Source organism: Aythya ferina (genome assembly GCF_964211825.1).
Source record: "Aythya ferina genome assembly, chromosome: 12".
Lineage (NCBI taxonomy): Eukaryota > Metazoa > Chordata > Aves > Anseriformes > Anatidae > Aythya > Aythya ferina.
In genome coordinates this window covers 13,255,103-13,272,336 of record NC_140308.1, presented here as the reverse complement: position 1 = coordinate 13,272,336, position 17,234 = coordinate 13,255,103, and the positions used below count along the sequence as shown (strand labels likewise).

Sequence of the window (17,234 nt, the reverse complement as noted above, 5' to 3'; positions counted from 1 at the left end):
CGTGCGTGACGAACAGCAGCCCCGCACAAAACCAGGGCTGAGACGGCCAAGGTGGAGCCATCCTCTTCCTCGCAGCACTGGGCTGTTAGCAGTGCTCATCCCTCGGACCAGTTCCCTGCACGTGGTGGCAGCTGGACCCCCAAAACCCCTGCGAGCCCCCCTCATTCCTACACAGCGTGCTGCTCATGGTGTCAGCAGCTGCTGACCCTCCCCCTGCAGACGTAGGGCAATGGGACTGCTTTAACCTCCTCTTTTTTCCTTTCCTCTCGGCTCTCTCGCAGGCCCCAACTCTTTCACCGAGGCAGTGGCTTACATCCAGGCTCAGTACGAGAGCAAGAACAAGTCCCCCAACAAGGAGATCTACACGCACATCACCTGCGCCACCGACACCAACAACATCCAGTTCGTCTTCGACGCCGTCACGGATGTCATCATCGCCAACAACCTGCGGGGATGCGGACTCTACTAAAGCCCTCTCCTCCCCTCCTCTCCTCGCAGCCGCCAGGAGCGCCCGCAGCCCCGCGGACAGGTCCTCTCTCTTTCTTCTCCTCCTCCTCGGAAGGCGATGAGGAAGGAGTACGTAAACCCCTCCTTCTGCCCCAGGAAACTCTGCAGCAAGTTCTGCCTCCCCCCAGCCCCGTTTGATTTTGTTTTGGTTTATTTTGGGTGAATTCCCCGCGCTGCCTCTTTCTACTCTTCCGTTCCAGTTCACAGTGCTGTAGAGGGAGCTAATACATTTCCCACAAAGTGCATTTCAACTGCCAAAAACCAGAAATACTCCATTTACAAAAAAAGAAAAACTCAAAGCCTTAAAATATTTGTCAGCAACAGCATAGTTTGGAACCAAAACCTCTTTTTTTTTTTTTCCCCTTGAAATTAAGGGATATTTGTAATTCTCCTTATTTATCTTTTTTCACAATTACTATTTGTTTGAGAAGTACTAGACACGTGACCATTTTGAAGGTACCCTGTGGCTCCAGTTCCCACCCCAGAGCCAGAGGGGGTGCTGAACGCAGCCCCGGCAGCCTGGCTTTATACATTCTCCCTTTTTTCAGCCAGCTCTTTGAACAAGTGAAACAGCCATACTGAGTTGTGCTGGTGTCTAAGACGGACGCAGTAACAAAACCTACTAAGCATTGCCTAAAAGCATTCATTACCAGTAACAGTTTTACCTCCAGTTTTCCAAAATTAACGTTAAAATCTGCCTAGTGTTCTCAGTAACCCGGATCTTACTCCCGTCCCGCGGAGCTGCTGCACAGAGCGGGCTGGGCTGTAACGAGGATGGTGACCTTGGAGGGCTCTTCCAACCTAGATGATTCTGTGAGGATGCCCGTGGCCAGCAGGTGACGGGGATTTCCCTGTGTGCCATGCAGTTGAGGCAGGATGTGTCCCATTCGGGGCTGCGTGTGCACCACAGTCAGCACCAGGGATGCTCATGGCAAGGCACAGCCCTCGCCGTCCCCGCAAAGCCAGGGTTTGACCTTCACGTACCTAAAATATAGAGGGGTGATTTTGGAAACCTCACCAGGTTTGGGTGATGGTGGGGTGCGAGGGATCCCTTCGGCTCATGTAAATGCCCCTAGGCCTCCAACCGGAGCCTCCTGGCTGAGCAGAAGTGGGTGGCTTGTGTCACCTCCTCCCTGAGCATCCAGGAGAGGTGGCTCCAGGTTTGGTGCCCCCACCGGGTCACCTCTTTACCCATATCCAAAGCACGAGGGGTGGTTTATTAACAGGGAGGGAAGGCTCAGGGAGCTGATTTGTGCCAAGTGATGGAGCAGGAAGGACAAGTGCAAGGGAGAGAGGAAAGGAAGGAAGGAAAGGCAGGGGGGAAGATGTGGAAAGGATGAGAGCAGCACCCAGCATGACAGAAGGTGTGGGCACAGAGGGAAGGATGAGCAAGGCTGGGCTGGGGCACGTGTGGCCTGCCATCGCCACAAGCTCCAGGTGAAGTTGGAGGGGGAGCCTGAGAGGTCAGGTGTGACCTCTGGGAACACAGAGGGACCCTTAATAGTCCACCCCAAAGTGAGACAGCCACCTCCCAGCTCCTTCCCTGCCTCTCGTGGAAGTCCACGAGCGAGAGTCTTTCCAGGACAGCCACGAGTCCAGCTGCCCTCTCCTCAGAGCCACCACCAGGGCTTGCTTTCAGCTCTCGAGAGGTCAGGGACTCCTCCAGTGCCACATCTGAGCAGGAGAACGGCTGTTTTCTTGCTGTGCCCAGCCAGGAGAGGCGACGTGAGAACAGGCCAAAGCAGCACAGCCCAAAGGCGAGGGGCCAGGTGAGCGGGGCTGCGGGAGGCAGGGTGAGGAGCAGGTAGGAAGGGACGGAGGGGACAGGAGCTGGGGGTCTGGGGGGCTCGGTTTGGGGCAGAAGTTGCAGAAGGGAGATGAGGCAGGTTGAGGCAGCAGGGAGGAAGGGAAGATGGGAAGAGAAGCGTTCCCAGGAGGCTGGAGGGGTTTCACCATCCGAGGCTGTGCTCTGCCAGGGACAGTGCTGGCGGGGGTCTGACAGAACCCCAGGATGCAGGGCAGGAGGAAAGCAGGGTGGTGCTCACCCACCTCACCCCATCGCGTGGCTCACAGCTGTGTCAGCACCCCCTTAATTAGCATGTAATTATAGAACTGTTTCACATTGCACAGGGAGGGCTCGCTGCTCCTCTGCTGGATGCTCCCAGCCATAACACCAGGTCTCTGCTCCGGCACAAGCCACCTTTCTCTTCACCATCTCAGCCTTAAATTCCTCTGGCAGAGTCAGAGGAATCTCAGCCTTAAAGTCCTCTGGCAGCCCCCAGCCCCTCCACAGTGCCAGCACGCTGCTGCACAGCCATCAGCCAAAAGGAGCCCTGAACACGAGGCACCTGCACGTAGCTTTGTTTTAGCCCAAGAATTTCAGAGTCAGGGGGAAGGATCCTCAAAGAAAGGGTTTTCAACACGTGCCCAGTTCTCTCTGGTTCCCTAGGAGGTACCAGCTGCCTGCCCGAGCCTCAGAAAGATTTCTAGGCATGCTGAGCTCTCACCCCCAGACTAAAGCCAAGGGAATGACAGTAAAATGCCACCAGCCTGCTGCTTCTTGCAGGAAGAGGAGCTGAGTGCCTCAACAGGCACTGAATATGAAAGAGAAATATGCAGGACTCAGGTCTGCACAAACTTCCCCTCCGCCCGATGCAGAGCCCTCTTCTTGCATGGCAGCCTGAGGTTATCAAATTAACTCATCCCCATGCTTTGCTTTTCAAGGCAGTGCACAACAGCAGCGGGACGGTGCTCCTGGCGTGGAAGGAGGCAGGAAATTAGCTGGAGGGACCCAGGTTGACAGGGATGCTCCTGGAGCTTGCTCGGGTGATGTTCACCTGCACTGAGCATCAAGATAAGGGCTAGAAAGCTGCACATTAGTTACATTTGATACCTAAAGTGCACATTATTGCCAGACCCAGGGTGAAGCTGTGAACAGCAGTGCACTGGTGCCTACACGGGCAGCAGAGCAGCGCTTTAGGAAGCTCCATCAGAATAATTTGATCAGCAGCTCTAGGAGCTGGGAGGCTTTCTATTTCCACCCCTCGCTGTGCGTGACATTTCCTCCGATCCAGCACGTAACAGAAGCTGTCCCCACTGAAGGCAAAACCAAGCCAAAGCTCCAGGAGTTTCCAGCATAAAGCGTGCAGGAATATTTCGGTGAAGAAAATCTGAATTAGCCCCAAACTCTGCTAAATGCAGCTGTGCCACCCGTCCTGCCAGGTGCTCTCACACCCTGCGCTGGGCTGGATTCGGGCACCCCAAAAGGGGACCAGGAGGTGCAAAGCCACCCAGCCCCGGCAGCATCCCCAGGCAGTTGGTTATCATCCCCAGCTGGCACTCCGCAGGGACGCAGGGGAGAAAAAGAGGAGGAAATGTTGACACACTGAGCCTTTTCTTTCATTTTCTTTGGCATATTGTACATCTAAAGCTTCATTTCAGCTGCTGCTGCTGACATTCCCTCCCTCACAGAAGTGTCGTGAGGATTAACTGACAAAGGCTTGAAACGGTGTTTGAAAGATGAAATGCTTTCAGCGTTAAACACTACTATTTTTCCCACTTGATGGCCTTGTATAGGTTTTTTTTTTTGTCTCCAAGAACGCCTGCCAAAGCATTACTCACCGCTGGGTTCCTGCATCCCTCCCAGGCCCTTTCTGACAGATGTGCCTTTCGCAGGCAATATTTTGCCCGGTGCTTTTTCTCAGTCCTCAACCCCGGCAGTCCTTGCAGGAATTGCCTAGAGATGCTGCGTGTACCCTTCAGAGCTAATAGGGGAACGTGCAAACGGTGCCTGATTTTGGCCTGCCTGCTGGTGGCTCAGTGGATGCAGGTTTTAATGACCCGGTCCAGCAGCAGCATCCACGTGGCACCGCGTTCAGGGCAGCTCTGACAAGTCACGGTGAGCTTCGGGCAGCAGCAGACAGACAGAAACCCTCCTCGTGCTCCATCAGCAACGAGAGGGTCGGGTGTGTGGATACACAGGATGAAAAAATTCCCGTAGGACCCTTATTTAAAAAGCAATTTCAACAGAATAGAGAAACCTGTGGAAGGAAAAGCTTGCAATGAACCCCTAGATGAGGCACTGGGATGTGCCACCACCTCGCATAGGAGGCAGCAGTAGCGGGGCTTACAGCAATAAATACAGGCCAGGGGAGCACAGCTGCACACACAGCTCCCTGTCCCAAAGGCCAGCTTTTTCTTACCATGCTCTGGCTTTCAGGGGTGGCCCAGGGAAGTGCAAGTTCTCTGCAGGTCCATCTGGCCGCCCGTCTGCTAGCGTGGGCACATCTCTGCTGCCACTGCCTCCTGCGGTGCCCCAGCAGCCTCCAAAAAACACTTCCCAGTACTCCCACCTCTATCAGGAGTTTGTGAGAATTCACTGCTCACCCTCGCCCTGGCTCAGGGCTCTCCTTACTTTCCCAGCAAGGCACAGGGTCCAGGTGCAGCACGATGTGGGCAAATCCCAGGCTCCAGAGCTGGACCTCCACGGAGGGGAGGACATCCTCAGAGGACGTCCTCAGGACACACAATTTTGTTTTAAAGGACACTAGATTGTTTTAAAGGACACTAGAGGTTTTAACAAGAGCAGCCTATACCGTACCATGTGCTAAAATACATCCAGTGCCTTTAATTGATCGTGGCATGGAATGGGCTTTGCTTCCAGGCCAGGAGTGGTCCTCAAGAGGTGAGGGTTAGCCCCGTAAGAAGTCCTTTTGCCAGAACACCCCAGTTTGCCAGACCCTGCACCACGGCATGTGAGATATTTGTGGCAGAGCTCCTGGGAACGAGGCTGAGCATCAGCTCTGTTAGGTACAAGCAGCTCTGGTACATCCATGTCTTTGTCATGGGCCAGGTTTGGCTTCAGGCTTACGACCAAAAACTCCCCAACCACATCCAAGGAGCCTGAAATACCCATTAGTGGAAGTGTGCAGGTCAGCAGGGACGGTGCAGCACAGCACCACCCCAAACCAGCCAGGAAATGCTCCCGACCCCATTGGGCACAGCCCAGCACAGGCTGCCCAGAAGGGCAGACCATGGTCTTGCCTGCATTTCCCCTGAGGAAAGAGCAGCCAGAAACACTCCCCAAGAGCCCCGAGACTCGAGTGCAGATGGTAATTTCTGAGCGCCTGCGATGACACAGTGTAATGGATGCTGACAGACAGAGGTACGTGACCTATATAGGAGGCTGTGCTGAGAACGTGGCCATAGAGAGGGACTTCTCCCAGGACTGCTCGTGTCCGAGCCAGCAGCCTATGGGCTCTGGGGAGATCTTGATCCATGCTGCCCCTGGCAGGGCACATGTGCTGGCCCTTGAAAGCCAACACATCTGCTGGAGGAGGACCAGAGCCTCCCAGCTGGCACCCCACAGCTGGGAGAAGCCAACTCAGATCCCCTGCTGGGACCTTCTCCCTCTGCGATTTGCAATATTGCACCCCCAAAAAAAAAAAAAAAAAAAAAAAAGCCACAGCTGCATCACCCACCCTGACAGAGCCTTAATGTCAGTCTCACAACCAAACCCTGGCTGTCCCGTGGCGCTGGCAGGAGGCTCTGCCTCCAAACGCAAGGCTCCAGGTGGGGAGAGGAGAGTGCAGCAGGTACCAGCAGGAGGTCCCTCACCACCCTCTCTCCAGGGCTGTGCCAACCCCTCTCATTTTCTAGGATCCCCACATCCCCCCAAGCCCTCCCCAGCCCAGATCCAGGACCGCAGCTCACCCAGGACAGCCTCACCCTCTCCGCCTCACACGCACATCATGTTTAAAGACAAGGCACCACCCCATTAAAACCCCATTTAACACCCTCAGCCCTCTCCCGCCGCCTCCCTTTCCCCTCCCTCCAGCTCAACAAGGGAACAGTGACCGTCACCGTGCCTCGGGGCCGCCCTGCCCGCTGTCCCCTCTCCGCCACCGACCTCTTCCCGACGGATCGCCGGGGGCCCCCTCGTGCCGCCCCCCCGCCGAGCCGTTCCTCCTGCATGTTCGATGGCCCAGCCTGTATTAACTGTAATTTTGTACGAAGAGTGACTGTCCGTTGGTTTCATAGAGCGTTAGCAATTGTAATAATTTATTGGCTGTCGGTAATGTATTTATTAGTTACAAAATGTTAATAAAGTGCCAGCTCTTTTCTAGCGTGAGAGGGTTTTATTGTGTCTCCCTTGAGCGTGCGCTGCTTTTTCTCGGCCCTGCTGCTCCGTGCTGTCTGTCACCGTCCTGCGGCACTGCCAAAGCCATGGCAGAGCATCTGTCTGTCCATCCAGCCCATGGCAGTTGTCCGTCAGCCTCACTCACCTGGCAATAAGGAATTTGGGAAGGATCAGCCCAAAAGGTGAGTGATTGCCCTTGTATCCATGCCACTCGCTGCCAAGTGCGACAACACCGGGGCATGAGAGCAGCCACATGCACCCTGACCCCTTCTGCCTTAAAGATCTGACATTTGGCTGTGATCTTTTTGATCTTTTATCTGCTCCAAGCTTGTCTGTGGTGTTTATCTGATCCAAGCACCTGCATGAAAGCCATTGAAGTAAAGCGGGGTGATGTGGGCAGCATGGCTGGTGTCCTTTGCTTGTTGGCAGTGTCCCCGCTTCCCCGAGCTTTCCTCTCATGTCGTGGTTGCAAATTGTTACAAGCAGCAAGTTTTGCATTGCTTTTCCTCCATCAATCAGCACAGTGACAAAAGAGCTATTTCTGGTTCGTTTCAGTAAGTCGTGCTTTCTCCCCATTGCAGTGACACAATACTCGGAGCACCTCTCGGTCCCTTCAAAATAACTCGTGTCAGTTTGCTCTTTTGTGTCTGAACCAAAGGGCTTCCATCACTGGAGGCAAGGAACAGAGAGCACAAATACAAACTCGAAGACAGCAAGGGAAAATTTTCCATCAGCCCAAACATGGGAAGTTAGATGTTATTCCTGTTGACTTTACCAGTTTTCAGTGGTGTAACTTCAGCTGGACCTGGCCTCAGCAGCTCCCGAACCTCCCAGCCTGCAGCCCAGGCAGGATCTCAGGCCAGCTCTGAAGATGACGACCGGCTCAGGGAGAAGGGATTTGCCTTTGCTATTTGTATGAGGGATCCCGTAAGATCTCCCCCGGGATGCCATCCTGCTCAGATATCCAGGGCTTGGAAGTTACCAGGGTTATCTTTGTATTGGGGCTTGGATTCCCCCAGGCACAGCCTTTGTTTGTTTCAGCTGCTCCTCCAGCAGCACTCCTTTAACACGCATTTATGGAACAAAACGGGATGAACAAAGAGCTGAAACCAGTGAAAACCCACCCAGCTACTTGCCACCAAAACCTCAAGACCCAGCGTTTTTTGCAAAGGCCATTCGATCAAGGCAAGAAGAGCCACATCCATCTGCGGTGGTTTTCCTGCTTTCCCATTAAAAAAGTTCCTTAAAAAAAAAAAAAAAAAAGATAACGATCAAATGAGGTCCAGAAGCTTTGGAAAGCGACTACTTGGCATTCACAGCTACTCCTTGCCAAGGAAACAACAGCGTAATCTCAAAGCCTTTCAAGATGAAATCAGACATCTGCTAAATTTTGCATGCAAAAGCTGCAGTCAGAGTGTAGCTAAGAAAATGACTCACTAATAAAACATTCATGGAAAACTCCAAAATGTGTAATTGGGTCATCATTTCATTAGCAAACACGTGTGCTCTCATGAATCCAGGCAAGCCCGAGCCACCCCGGCTGTGCTGGGCGTCCGCGAGCACTGCGGTGCCTGCGGCCTCTCCTGGATTTTGCCGTGGAGCGGCTGGGCATGGCTTTGTGCTAATTTCCAGAGTAAGTTAATGATGGAGGTGGATCTGAGAGCTGTGCCCTGCCTTCCCTCCCCTCTCACTACCAGCAGTGTGCGGCTGCCCCCAAGCCTGCACCAAGCTGGCGGAGGAGCCTCACCTCACCCCACCTCGCCTCCTTCTCTCCTCTCCCTCTGTCCACTCTGCCTCCTCTCTGCCAACAGCTCCTGTAGCTTGGGGAAAACAGGCTCCAAGTGGAGCTTCGGAAAGGATAATTAAAAATAAAGAAGGTCTTAGCAGTTGCCTCCACATCCCTGCTAAGGCTCCTCCATGACGCAGCCCATACACACCCTGCTGGGCTCCTTGGTGCCCCCCAGCCTCCACCACGGTGTCTGTGGAGGTGGAAGGCCTCACACGGGGCAGAAGGGCCCAGCAGGGACAGGACATCTCTTTAAAGGGATGAGTGGATGATTTTCTTCCCCCCACTAACCTGAAACCCCAGCACCTGCCCCTGCTGGAGCAGCCGGCAGGGAGGCCCAGCACAGGCCGCGGCCTCCACACCCGGCCTCCCCTTCCCGTGCCCCCAGCTCAATCCAGCCCTGTCTCACTGAGGTTTTGCTTTCTAACCATTTCAGTGCAGTGGAAGAAGAAGTCCTCCTCTCCTCTAACTCTTTCTCTCTCTTTGCCTTTCTCTCCTCTCTCTCCTCCCCGCGTGCTCCCTGCTGCAGAACCGCATGCACGAATCTCTCATGCTCTTCGACTCCATCTGTAACAACAAATTCTTCATTGATACCTCCATCATTCTCTTCCTCAACAAGAAAGACCTATTTGCCGAGAAGATCAAGAAGTCTCCTCTGACCATCTGCTTCCCCGAATACACAGGTACGTGCCGGGGCCGCGCCGCACCACGGGGTGTGGGGGGATGGGGGCACCCATCGCCTTCACAGGGCAGCGATCGCACTGCCCACCTCCAATCCATGGGACGGACCCAGCACCCCAAGGGGCACCTCTTGGGGTTGAGCCATGGCTTGTGTTTGGGGAATTCTTGTGGCAAGAGCACAAGAGCAGCCATCAGGGCAGAGAGCTCCTGGTGCATCCCCAGAGGAACAGCAGCTCTCTGGAGCACGACCCCTGCGGTCTCACCAAGGGGAGTGAGAAAAGCAAGAAAAGCCAGCAAAGGGAAAGCACTGGGCATGGAAGGAGAGGAAAACCAAGGCCACGAGACCCACCAGAGGACGCTCAGCCTTCCCTAGGGTTTGCTGACTGGGCCTGGAGCGCAGCTGCAGGAGCAGAGACGAGAGGGCCTTGAAGATGGGGCTCCCGCCTGTGTCCCCTCACACCGGGCACACTGCTGGAAGGGAAGAGCCCTGTCACAACAGAAATGGGTGAAATCACTCGGGAATTATACCAGCTTGTGAGTGAAATCAACTCAGCTCAGAGGAAATGGAATCAAGACACCGCTGTAGAAAGAAATCCACTCTGATAGTGGTTTTTTTCCTGACCCTCACCCCACCTGATGTGAGCAGCTTCACCCAGCACCCAGGGGTTGGCCCCGGCCCCCAGCAGCACAAGGCACCAGCATCCCCTGGAGGCTTCACAGCACAGCCAGCAAGCAGCAGCTTTTCCCCTTCCCAGGCCACGTGCTGGGATGTCCAAAGCCACCCGGGAGCTTTTCGGCACCTCCCAGCTCCTGCTGCCCTAATGGGGGCAGCCTGGTGGCACCCAGTCACCTCCCCATGCCTTCAGCCCCCACCTGCACCAGGAAGGAGGGGAAGCATCGAGATGGAAAAGAAAAGTAAATCTCCAGATAATAGCTGCTCTTCCAAAGGCGATTTCAGGGGCATAATTCAGGCTTTGTGGCTCTCCGTGAGGGGCCGGGCGCAGCCACTCTCACTGCCGTAAGCAGCTTAATGCAATAATGCACATTTTTGGACTCAGCTGCCCCCCACCTCCAGCTCACAATGCTGGAGCAAAACTCCCCAAGGGGGCCAAGCCAACAGACAGTGACACATCCCCAAGGGGCTCCAGCCCCACCGGCTGCCCCTCACCCGTCCCAAACTCCTGGATCAAGCTCCTGTTCAGCCCCAACTTCCCCCTGAGGGCACCCATGGGTGATGCTGGAGAGGGCACCCAGTGCTCCCAGGCCCTGCCTGCCTGACCGGGGGGCATGTGGCCCCCCGGCCTTTCACCCCTGTGCACTGTGGGATGTGCTGCGGGGACTCACCTGGGGCCAAGATGAGCATCCCTCAGGGACCACCGAGCATCCCTCCAGCCCAGGCAGGGGCAGCTGGGGGCTGCCTGCCTTCACCGGGGGGAAATAGAGGAGCGGGGCGGGGAGGGCAAAGCAGCGACACCTGGGGAGGGAGGTGATGGAGGCAGAGCCCAGGTGCTCGTGATTTGGGGGAAAAAGAAAGGGAAAAGGGGAAAAAATGGGGAAATGCGGGAAGAAAAGGGGTAGATTGTGGGGGAAATAGGGGAAAATTTTGGGAAAGGGGAGGGATAAGGGGGAAAGGGTAACCCCTGCTCCCAGCTTGTGGTGGCAGCACCATGGGTGTTGTGTCTGCTTGTGCCAGGGGGGCTCGGTGTGGTGCCCCTCGGATGCTGGGGAGCAAGGCTGAGGCCCAGGGCCACACTGATGGGCTGCTGGAAAAAAATCTCACCTGGGTTAAAAAAAAAAAAAGGACTAAAAGGGGTTTTGCCTGCTCTTTTCGAGACAAAATACTTTTCCAGCAGCGTGGCAGGGGGGTGGCGGTGCCTGTCCCTGACGCCCCCCGCGCTGTCCCCCCCTGTGCCCGCAGGTCCCAACACCTACGAGGACGCGGCCGCCTACATCCAAGCACAATTCGAGAGCAAAAACCGCTCGCCCAACAAGGAGATTTACTGCCACATGACGTGCGCCACGGACACGAACAACATCCAGGTGGTCTTCGACGCCGTCACCGACATCATCATCGCCAACAACCTGCGGGGCTGCGGCTTGTACTGAGCCCCCGCGGCCGCGGCGGCGCGGGGAGAGGGGCGAAGCAGAAGAGAAGCGACGCGGCCACGCGCACGCACACACACACACACACTTACACACACCAAGCGAAACGAAAGAAACAACCAAACCGAACGAGAGGAAAAAAAAAAAGAAAAAATAATAAAATTAAAAAAAAAAATCGTAATCATAATCATGCAAGTTGGTAAATAAAAAGGCATAAGGAAAATTATATATATACGTATATATATATATAAAAAAAACAAATCCACGACCACCTTTTTAGTTTGTCTCGAAGAGCTGCGGGCAGAAGGGGGGTCCCTGGCCTCAGCTGGGGGCGCCCCGGGGGTTTTGGGGCACCTCCAGCTCTGGCCACCCCCCGGTGGGGCTGGGGCCGGATCCTGCCCGCGGCCCCGTGCCGGTGCTCTCGGGGGGGAGCATCTCCTCCCGGCACGTCTTTGAGCGGGTTTGGGTTATTTTCGGTAGTTTTGGTTCGTTTGTTTGTTTTTTTCTCTTTTTTGACTTCTTCTTCTTACGATGAACCGGTTTTATTTCCAGTGCCCCGCGGCCAGGGTCAGCCGCTGCGGCGGGAAGCTCAAGGATGTTATTTTTAATAAAAAAAAAAGAAAAAAAAAAAAAGAGGGAAATAGAATAAAAAGAAAAAGAAAAAGAAAAAAAAAAAAAAAAAAAAAAAAAGAACTCCCTCCTCGCCGTGCGTCCTAGCTAAAAAGGGAAACAAACAAACAAAAGATCTTTTCCCATTTCCCTTTTCCCGGCTGTTTTGGGCAGAAAGCGCGGCGGCGCATCCTCCGTGCGGGCAGGGACGAGCTGGCGTTCGCTCCCCTCTTTTGGGGCTTTTTGGTTTCGTTTCGTTTTTTAAATTTTCCACCTCACTTTAGGTAAATCCCTCCCCAGCCGGGAGCCAGGGGTGCGGCCGGCGGCGCTCTCCATTCCGGGGTTTTTTCCCCCATTTTTTCCATCCCCTCCTGGCTCCGGCGCCTCGTTCAGCCTCCGGCCCGTATCCAGAAGCACAGCCCTGCCCGGCCTCCACCTCCGCTCCCAAAAACCCCGTGTTTCACACCAGACCAGCTTCCGCGTCTTTATTTTCCCATTCGGGGTTGATTTGGGGGCTTCGGGGAGGGGTTATACATATATACATATTTTTTTCTTTTTTTTTTTCTTTTTGTTTTGTTTTTATTCATTTTATTCATTTTTAACTCTTTCCAGTGAATGCTTTTTTGTGCTGCTTTTTTCTCCCCCCCTTCCCTCTCTCCCCCCCACCCCATGTCCTCCCTTTTAGTGAATGGTGTTTTTTCTCATGTGGGGATGTTTGTGCTGCAAAAAAAAGAAAAAAAGAAAAAAAAGAAAAAAACTTTAAAAACAAACAAAAAAAAAAGACAAAAATACAAAAAAGAGAGAATGAAAATAATTTAAAAATTTTAAAAAACACACAAAACCACAAAAAGTAAAAAAAAAATAAAAAAAAAAATCGAATGTAGTGTTTACATTAAAGCCACAGTTTTCATGACCAATCCTTCACCATTTCTACTTTGATTAGTAACCAGACGTCTTCACGGTTTCACTTTTAAGAGTTATCTTTGCTGAAGAAGAGCAGTCACACCTGTTTAAAAGAAAATGAATAAATAAAGAGGAAACTAAAAATATTATATATATATATATATAAAGCGCCAGGTCTTTCTAAGCCTTTCTATTACCAATCAGTGAGGTTTCTGTGATATATTACACACTGCCAATCTCTTTCTCTGACTAATGGAAAATTCATGTGTAGCTCAATAAAGAGAATGTTTGTCTGTACCCCGGGCTCTCCCCTCCCGCGTCTCCGGCTGCTTCTTTCGCCGCGCTCCCGCTTCGCTTTGCCTTTCTAAGGGAAGGAAAAAAATGCAAAAAAAAGAATTAAAAATCACCTTTTTTTTTGCAATGCTGAAAGAACCAACCCACACCGATGCTGCTTGGTGCAGGGTGGTCAGGAAAAATTAGGCTTTTTGTGGGGTGGGGGTGTGGGACCTGCCTGATTGTTGCTCCCACCCCATGTGAACAGTAATTTTATCCAAAATCGCCTTCACCCCGCTGCCAGGGTGACCGGGAGGCCGAGGGAGCACAGCTTGACCCCTGCGAGGCTTTGGGCAGCTTTGGGCCGAGGGCAGACCCCAGGACTGAGCTCGAGGGCACTTTTTGGGGTTGTTTCGCTCGCTCCCCACAAACTGCCCCAGAGAAGCAGCAGAAGGCATCTGCTGGGACTAGGAGCACGCCTTGGGGGACAATCGCAGCAAAGCGATTTTCACCTGCTAAAGCTGCTGTTTGTGCACGGTGCACGTGAGGCCAAACTGCCTGGGGCTGGCATGGCGAGGAGGAGAACTGCGGCAACCCAAGCCCTGGCTGTTTGTGCGGGCTGCGAAAATCCCCTCAAGGTGTGGTGCAGGGCAGAGCCTGCGGACAGCCTGGCCGGTTTCAGCGCTTCGCTCATGCCTGGGACAGCAGCAAACACGGTTCCGAAGCAGAGAAGGGCTTCCCTGTGCCAGCAGGGACACCCGGCACACCCCAACATCTTCACACGCAGTGGGACGGCCTCACCACGCTGGCTGCGGCCGGGTGTGAGGGGGGCTCTGCGCAGCCTCAGGCCCTCACGCCTCATCCAGGCCCCAGCTGCATTCATCCCGGGGCAGGATGCGGGTTCTCAGCAGGTTCTCAGCTTTCAGCCAGAGCAGAAAGCCCAGCGAGGGGCAGGGAGCACTGAGAGCCACCGAGCTCATGGCCCAAGGGGTGCCAGAGGCCGGGCACCCTGCAGGGCCCCGGTAGCAGGCAGCAGGCACTGGGGGCTTGGCTGGAGCAGGGCTGGAGCTGCCCAGGAGGTGGAGGAACACTTTCGAACCCCACTGGGCCATGGGGAGGGGGTCACCGCTGCCTCGGGTGCACCCCGAGCTGCCCAGGACACAGAACTGGATGGAGCAGGGGAAGTTGGGCTAAGTCAGGCGCTCGGTCCCACACTGGTGAAGTTATTTCTTCACGGTTCCTGCTGGTTGTGGTGCTCTGGTGGGACAGATGCAGCTCGTATCGATTCAGGGAAAGCCAAGTGAGCTTCTCCCTTTCCAGGGAAGCGGAGCCAAGAGACCACCACTGACCCCTGCCCTAATGCACCCTCAGCACCAACATCACTCGGATGCCGTCCCACAGCTGGCCAGGGCCAGCACCAGAGGGAGCCACCAGGGAGCAGGATGAAGGGGAAAGCCACCCGCAGGCGGTCAGGAACACAAGAGGAGGAGATGAATCAATGAGGAATTGCCCAGGGGTCCCTGAAGCTCTCCCTCCGCTCCTGGTTTCAGCTCCAGGACACTCGCCTCCACCACACGAACCAGGCGCCCCCTTTGCTCACCCCCACTCTGAGCTCAGCCACTGGAGGCTCCACAGCAAGAGGGGTTTGTACAAGACCAGCTCACCTTCTGCTTTGGAGCAGCCGCGGGATGATGATGAAGGGATCAAAGCTGCCACCAGCTTCACACAACCCACAGCAGGGCCCTCAGCACAAAGGGAGAAGGGTGCTGGCCATGGGCAGCCACTTTGCTGGTATCTTCCCAGACCAGCACGGACATCAGAAGTCAGGGAACAGTTTTTGTGAGTGTGTGGTGATAAATGCTGGGGCGGTCAATCAGACAGTTCAAAACCCTGCTTCATTTTTACAGTCCTCCAGATACTATTTCTCTTCCAACTTCATGCTCACAGCATGGCTGGATTCCAGTCCCAGTAACTGGTCTACAACCGAGGGCTTGGAAAAACCTTCCCTAAACCCGCTGTGTTCCCCTTGGTCCCCCTTCCTGTCACGACGAAAGTGCGAGTGCTGCATTTACAAACCAAACACATGCCAGGAACATAAGACACACTACAGAAATTTCCAAACAATTTCCAACACTGACCAAGATTTTATTTTTTTTTTTAAACAATAAAAACAAACAGCTGTGCTCTGAGCAAAACCAATGATCTCAAAAAAATTCTTTGAAGTTTACTAACAGCATTGCAAGGTAAGGCTTCCCAAAAAGTTTTATTGAAATAAATTATTTTCACCTAAACATCAATGCAACTCCTTTCATTAAGTTCACCTTTAAATGTCCCTAAAAACCAACAGTAAAAAAAGTTACCAACAATTCTAGATAATACTGGGCTCCTTCTAAAGGGCAGTGATGCTAGAAGTCACTCATCAGGAATTTAAGAATTAAGTCGCTGCCATGTAAAATTCAACTATGCAAGCTAGCATTGCCGGTTCCAAGTGCATCTCGTGTCAAAAGTTCTTTAGAAAAATCACAGGTTAGCAGATTGGATTGCAGCCTGCCTAAGGCCCAGCTGCCCCAATTCTTCTAGTCTCGTGGTGAAGTCGTGGGGTTAAAAATGAAATAAAAAAGCAAGATATCAGAGCTATCTCCAGCCTCTTCCTTGAAGTCCATCCATGTTGCTCTGAAGTCCGAAACAGGCAGGCTTTTCGATTGTACTCCATCGGCTTAACGTAACACTGAATGCCAGGGGCTACAGCCTCCCCTCGCGCCCCTTCTTCAACACTCGCTTCCTCCCAGTCTCTCGCTTCTTTCTGGCCATAAAAGACAAGGGAAAATAGCACAGCCCCGGGGAGTGAGCAGAACTACAAGTCTGCCAGTGCAGAAGAGCCCAGCAATGGTAAACAAACTAGTTTATGCTGGAATCAATGCGAATTAGCACTTTGCTGCACAATTCATGATTTCATTTTTTTCTACATTATGTAGCTAGACAGCTTCCATCCAGCCTAAGCCCTGACTTCCCAGCGATACCACTCCAGCCCTTCCAGCTGGCCTGCAGAGCACCCTTCCTTCACTCTCGATACGAGCAGGAACCTAAGAGCAGGGACCTGCTCATCTAACGCAGGGTTTGCTGCAAATTTCTAAGCTTTCTTCCCCTCTTGGAATAACTCTCCCTGGTCTCAAGCTGAACTTGCCAGTGCCCTCTGTGACCTGCACCCAGAGCTGCTCATTTCAAACACACTTTCCCCAGCTTCTGCAGTGCAGTCAGCCTCACACCTCACGCTAGCTGCAGAAATCATGCCCGAGGTTTACAAATCGCCTTTGTTTGTGGAGGGGATCAATGTCACATAGAAAATATTACAAAAAAGGTTAATTTGTCAGCTGTCCAAACATTATTAGACCACATGCTTTATACAGCAGAGAGGCAGCCAGCTCACTCGGCAGCACAGCTAGCTGAACTCTGAAGTGACACTTTCCTGCTGGTATAGAAAGCGCAGGGTTTTTTTTTTATTTCATTTATTTATTCAACATTGCTCACGAGGAGGAGGAGGAAGGAGAAGCAGCGAGCGCTAAGAGTTTTGCTGCATCTGAAGTCTCCGTTCGGCAGCGGCAGCTAGCGTCCTGCGGCGCAGGGTGACGGGGTCGGCGGAGGCTCCCTCGGGCAGCGAGGGCTTCTCTGTGGTCAGCTCCTCGTCAGAGGTTTTGTTTAAGTAACGCCTACAAGAGGAAAAAGGAAGATGGGTGAGCAGAGCCCACCTCATTTGGCTCTGGAAAATACTCAGCTGGTACATCCAGGAAGCAAGGTGGGGGTTAAGGCATACTGAAAGCTGGAAAATACCGTGCAAGCACACGCAGGCTCTGTACTCAAAGACAGCCCATGGCACACTGCACAGAGTGCGAGAAACCCAGTGCAAGATCCTTGTGCATATGAGTGGGAGCTGGTTCTAGAGGTCTGGGCTCTACTCATAACCCACAGCAGCTCACTGAGACTTCAGGTGAGTTACTGAATCCTTGTGTCTCCATTATTCCACCAGCACATTTCAGGTGCAGGTGGTGTCTACCCCAAGAAGTCAGTCACTGACAAGAAGTGAGCCTTCGAAGGAAGGGCACTTCAGCTGCAAAGCCTCAGGTAATACAGAAATACAGGGAAGCAGCATCCAGAGCATCCAGAGTTACTAGCCCAACCCATTTTTGCAGGTAGTGACAAAATACAGTAGTTTGCACTTCCACAGCTCTCCAACAC

General features: G+C 53.3%; 2 protein-coding genes and 1 long non-coding RNA gene across 10 annotated transcripts in view; 1 reads left to right on the top strand and 2 right to left on the bottom strand.

Annotated features, from left to right (window-relative positions):
- Positions 1-13,042, top strand: part of GNAO1 (G protein subunit alpha o1) — a 130,250-nt gene extending 117,208 nt beyond the window's left edge. Inside the window, exons 7-8 of one of the 2 annotated variants that reach the window (XM_084533550.1) lie at positions 8,962-9,115; positions 11,032-13,042. In XM_084533550.1, coding sequence (XP_084389676.1) covers positions 8,962-9,115; positions 11,032-11,219 — 342 coding nt within the window. In that variant the 3' untranslated portion in view covers positions 11,220-13,042. Of the gene's footprint in view, positions 1-281; positions 6,638-8,961; positions 9,116-11,031 lie in introns of those variants that run through there. The other variant, XM_084533551.1, reaches the window with a different exon arrangement.
- On the bottom strand, positions 6,539-10,750 carry LOC311443424. 7 transcript variants are annotated; one of them, XR_014697244.1, is made up of 5 exons: positions 10,458-10,745; positions 9,463-9,600; positions 8,861-8,999; positions 8,394-8,493; positions 6,539-7,888 (listed from the first exon to the last, which is right to left on the bottom strand). It is a non-coding gene; the product is annotated as an uncharacterized lncRNA (long non-coding RNA). The 7 variants fall into 7 exon arrangements; XR_014697243.1 differs by lacking the exon at positions 9,463-9,600 and having other exon boundaries at positions 10,458-10,748; XR_014697247.1 differs by lacking the exon at positions 10,458-10,745 and having other exon boundaries at positions 9,463-10,251.
- A 2,083-nt stretch (positions 13,043-15,125) lies between the features above and the next one.
- AMFR (autocrine motility factor receptor) overlaps positions 15,126-17,234 on the bottom strand; it is a 29,944-nt gene continuing 27,835 nt past the window's right edge. The window contains exon 14 of the mRNA XM_084533534.1: positions 15,126-16,708. Within this exon, the coding sequence (XP_084389660.1) occupies positions 16,561-16,708 (148 nt within the window). The 3' untranslated portion in view covers positions 15,126-16,560. The remainder of the gene's footprint in view (positions 16,709-17,234) is intronic.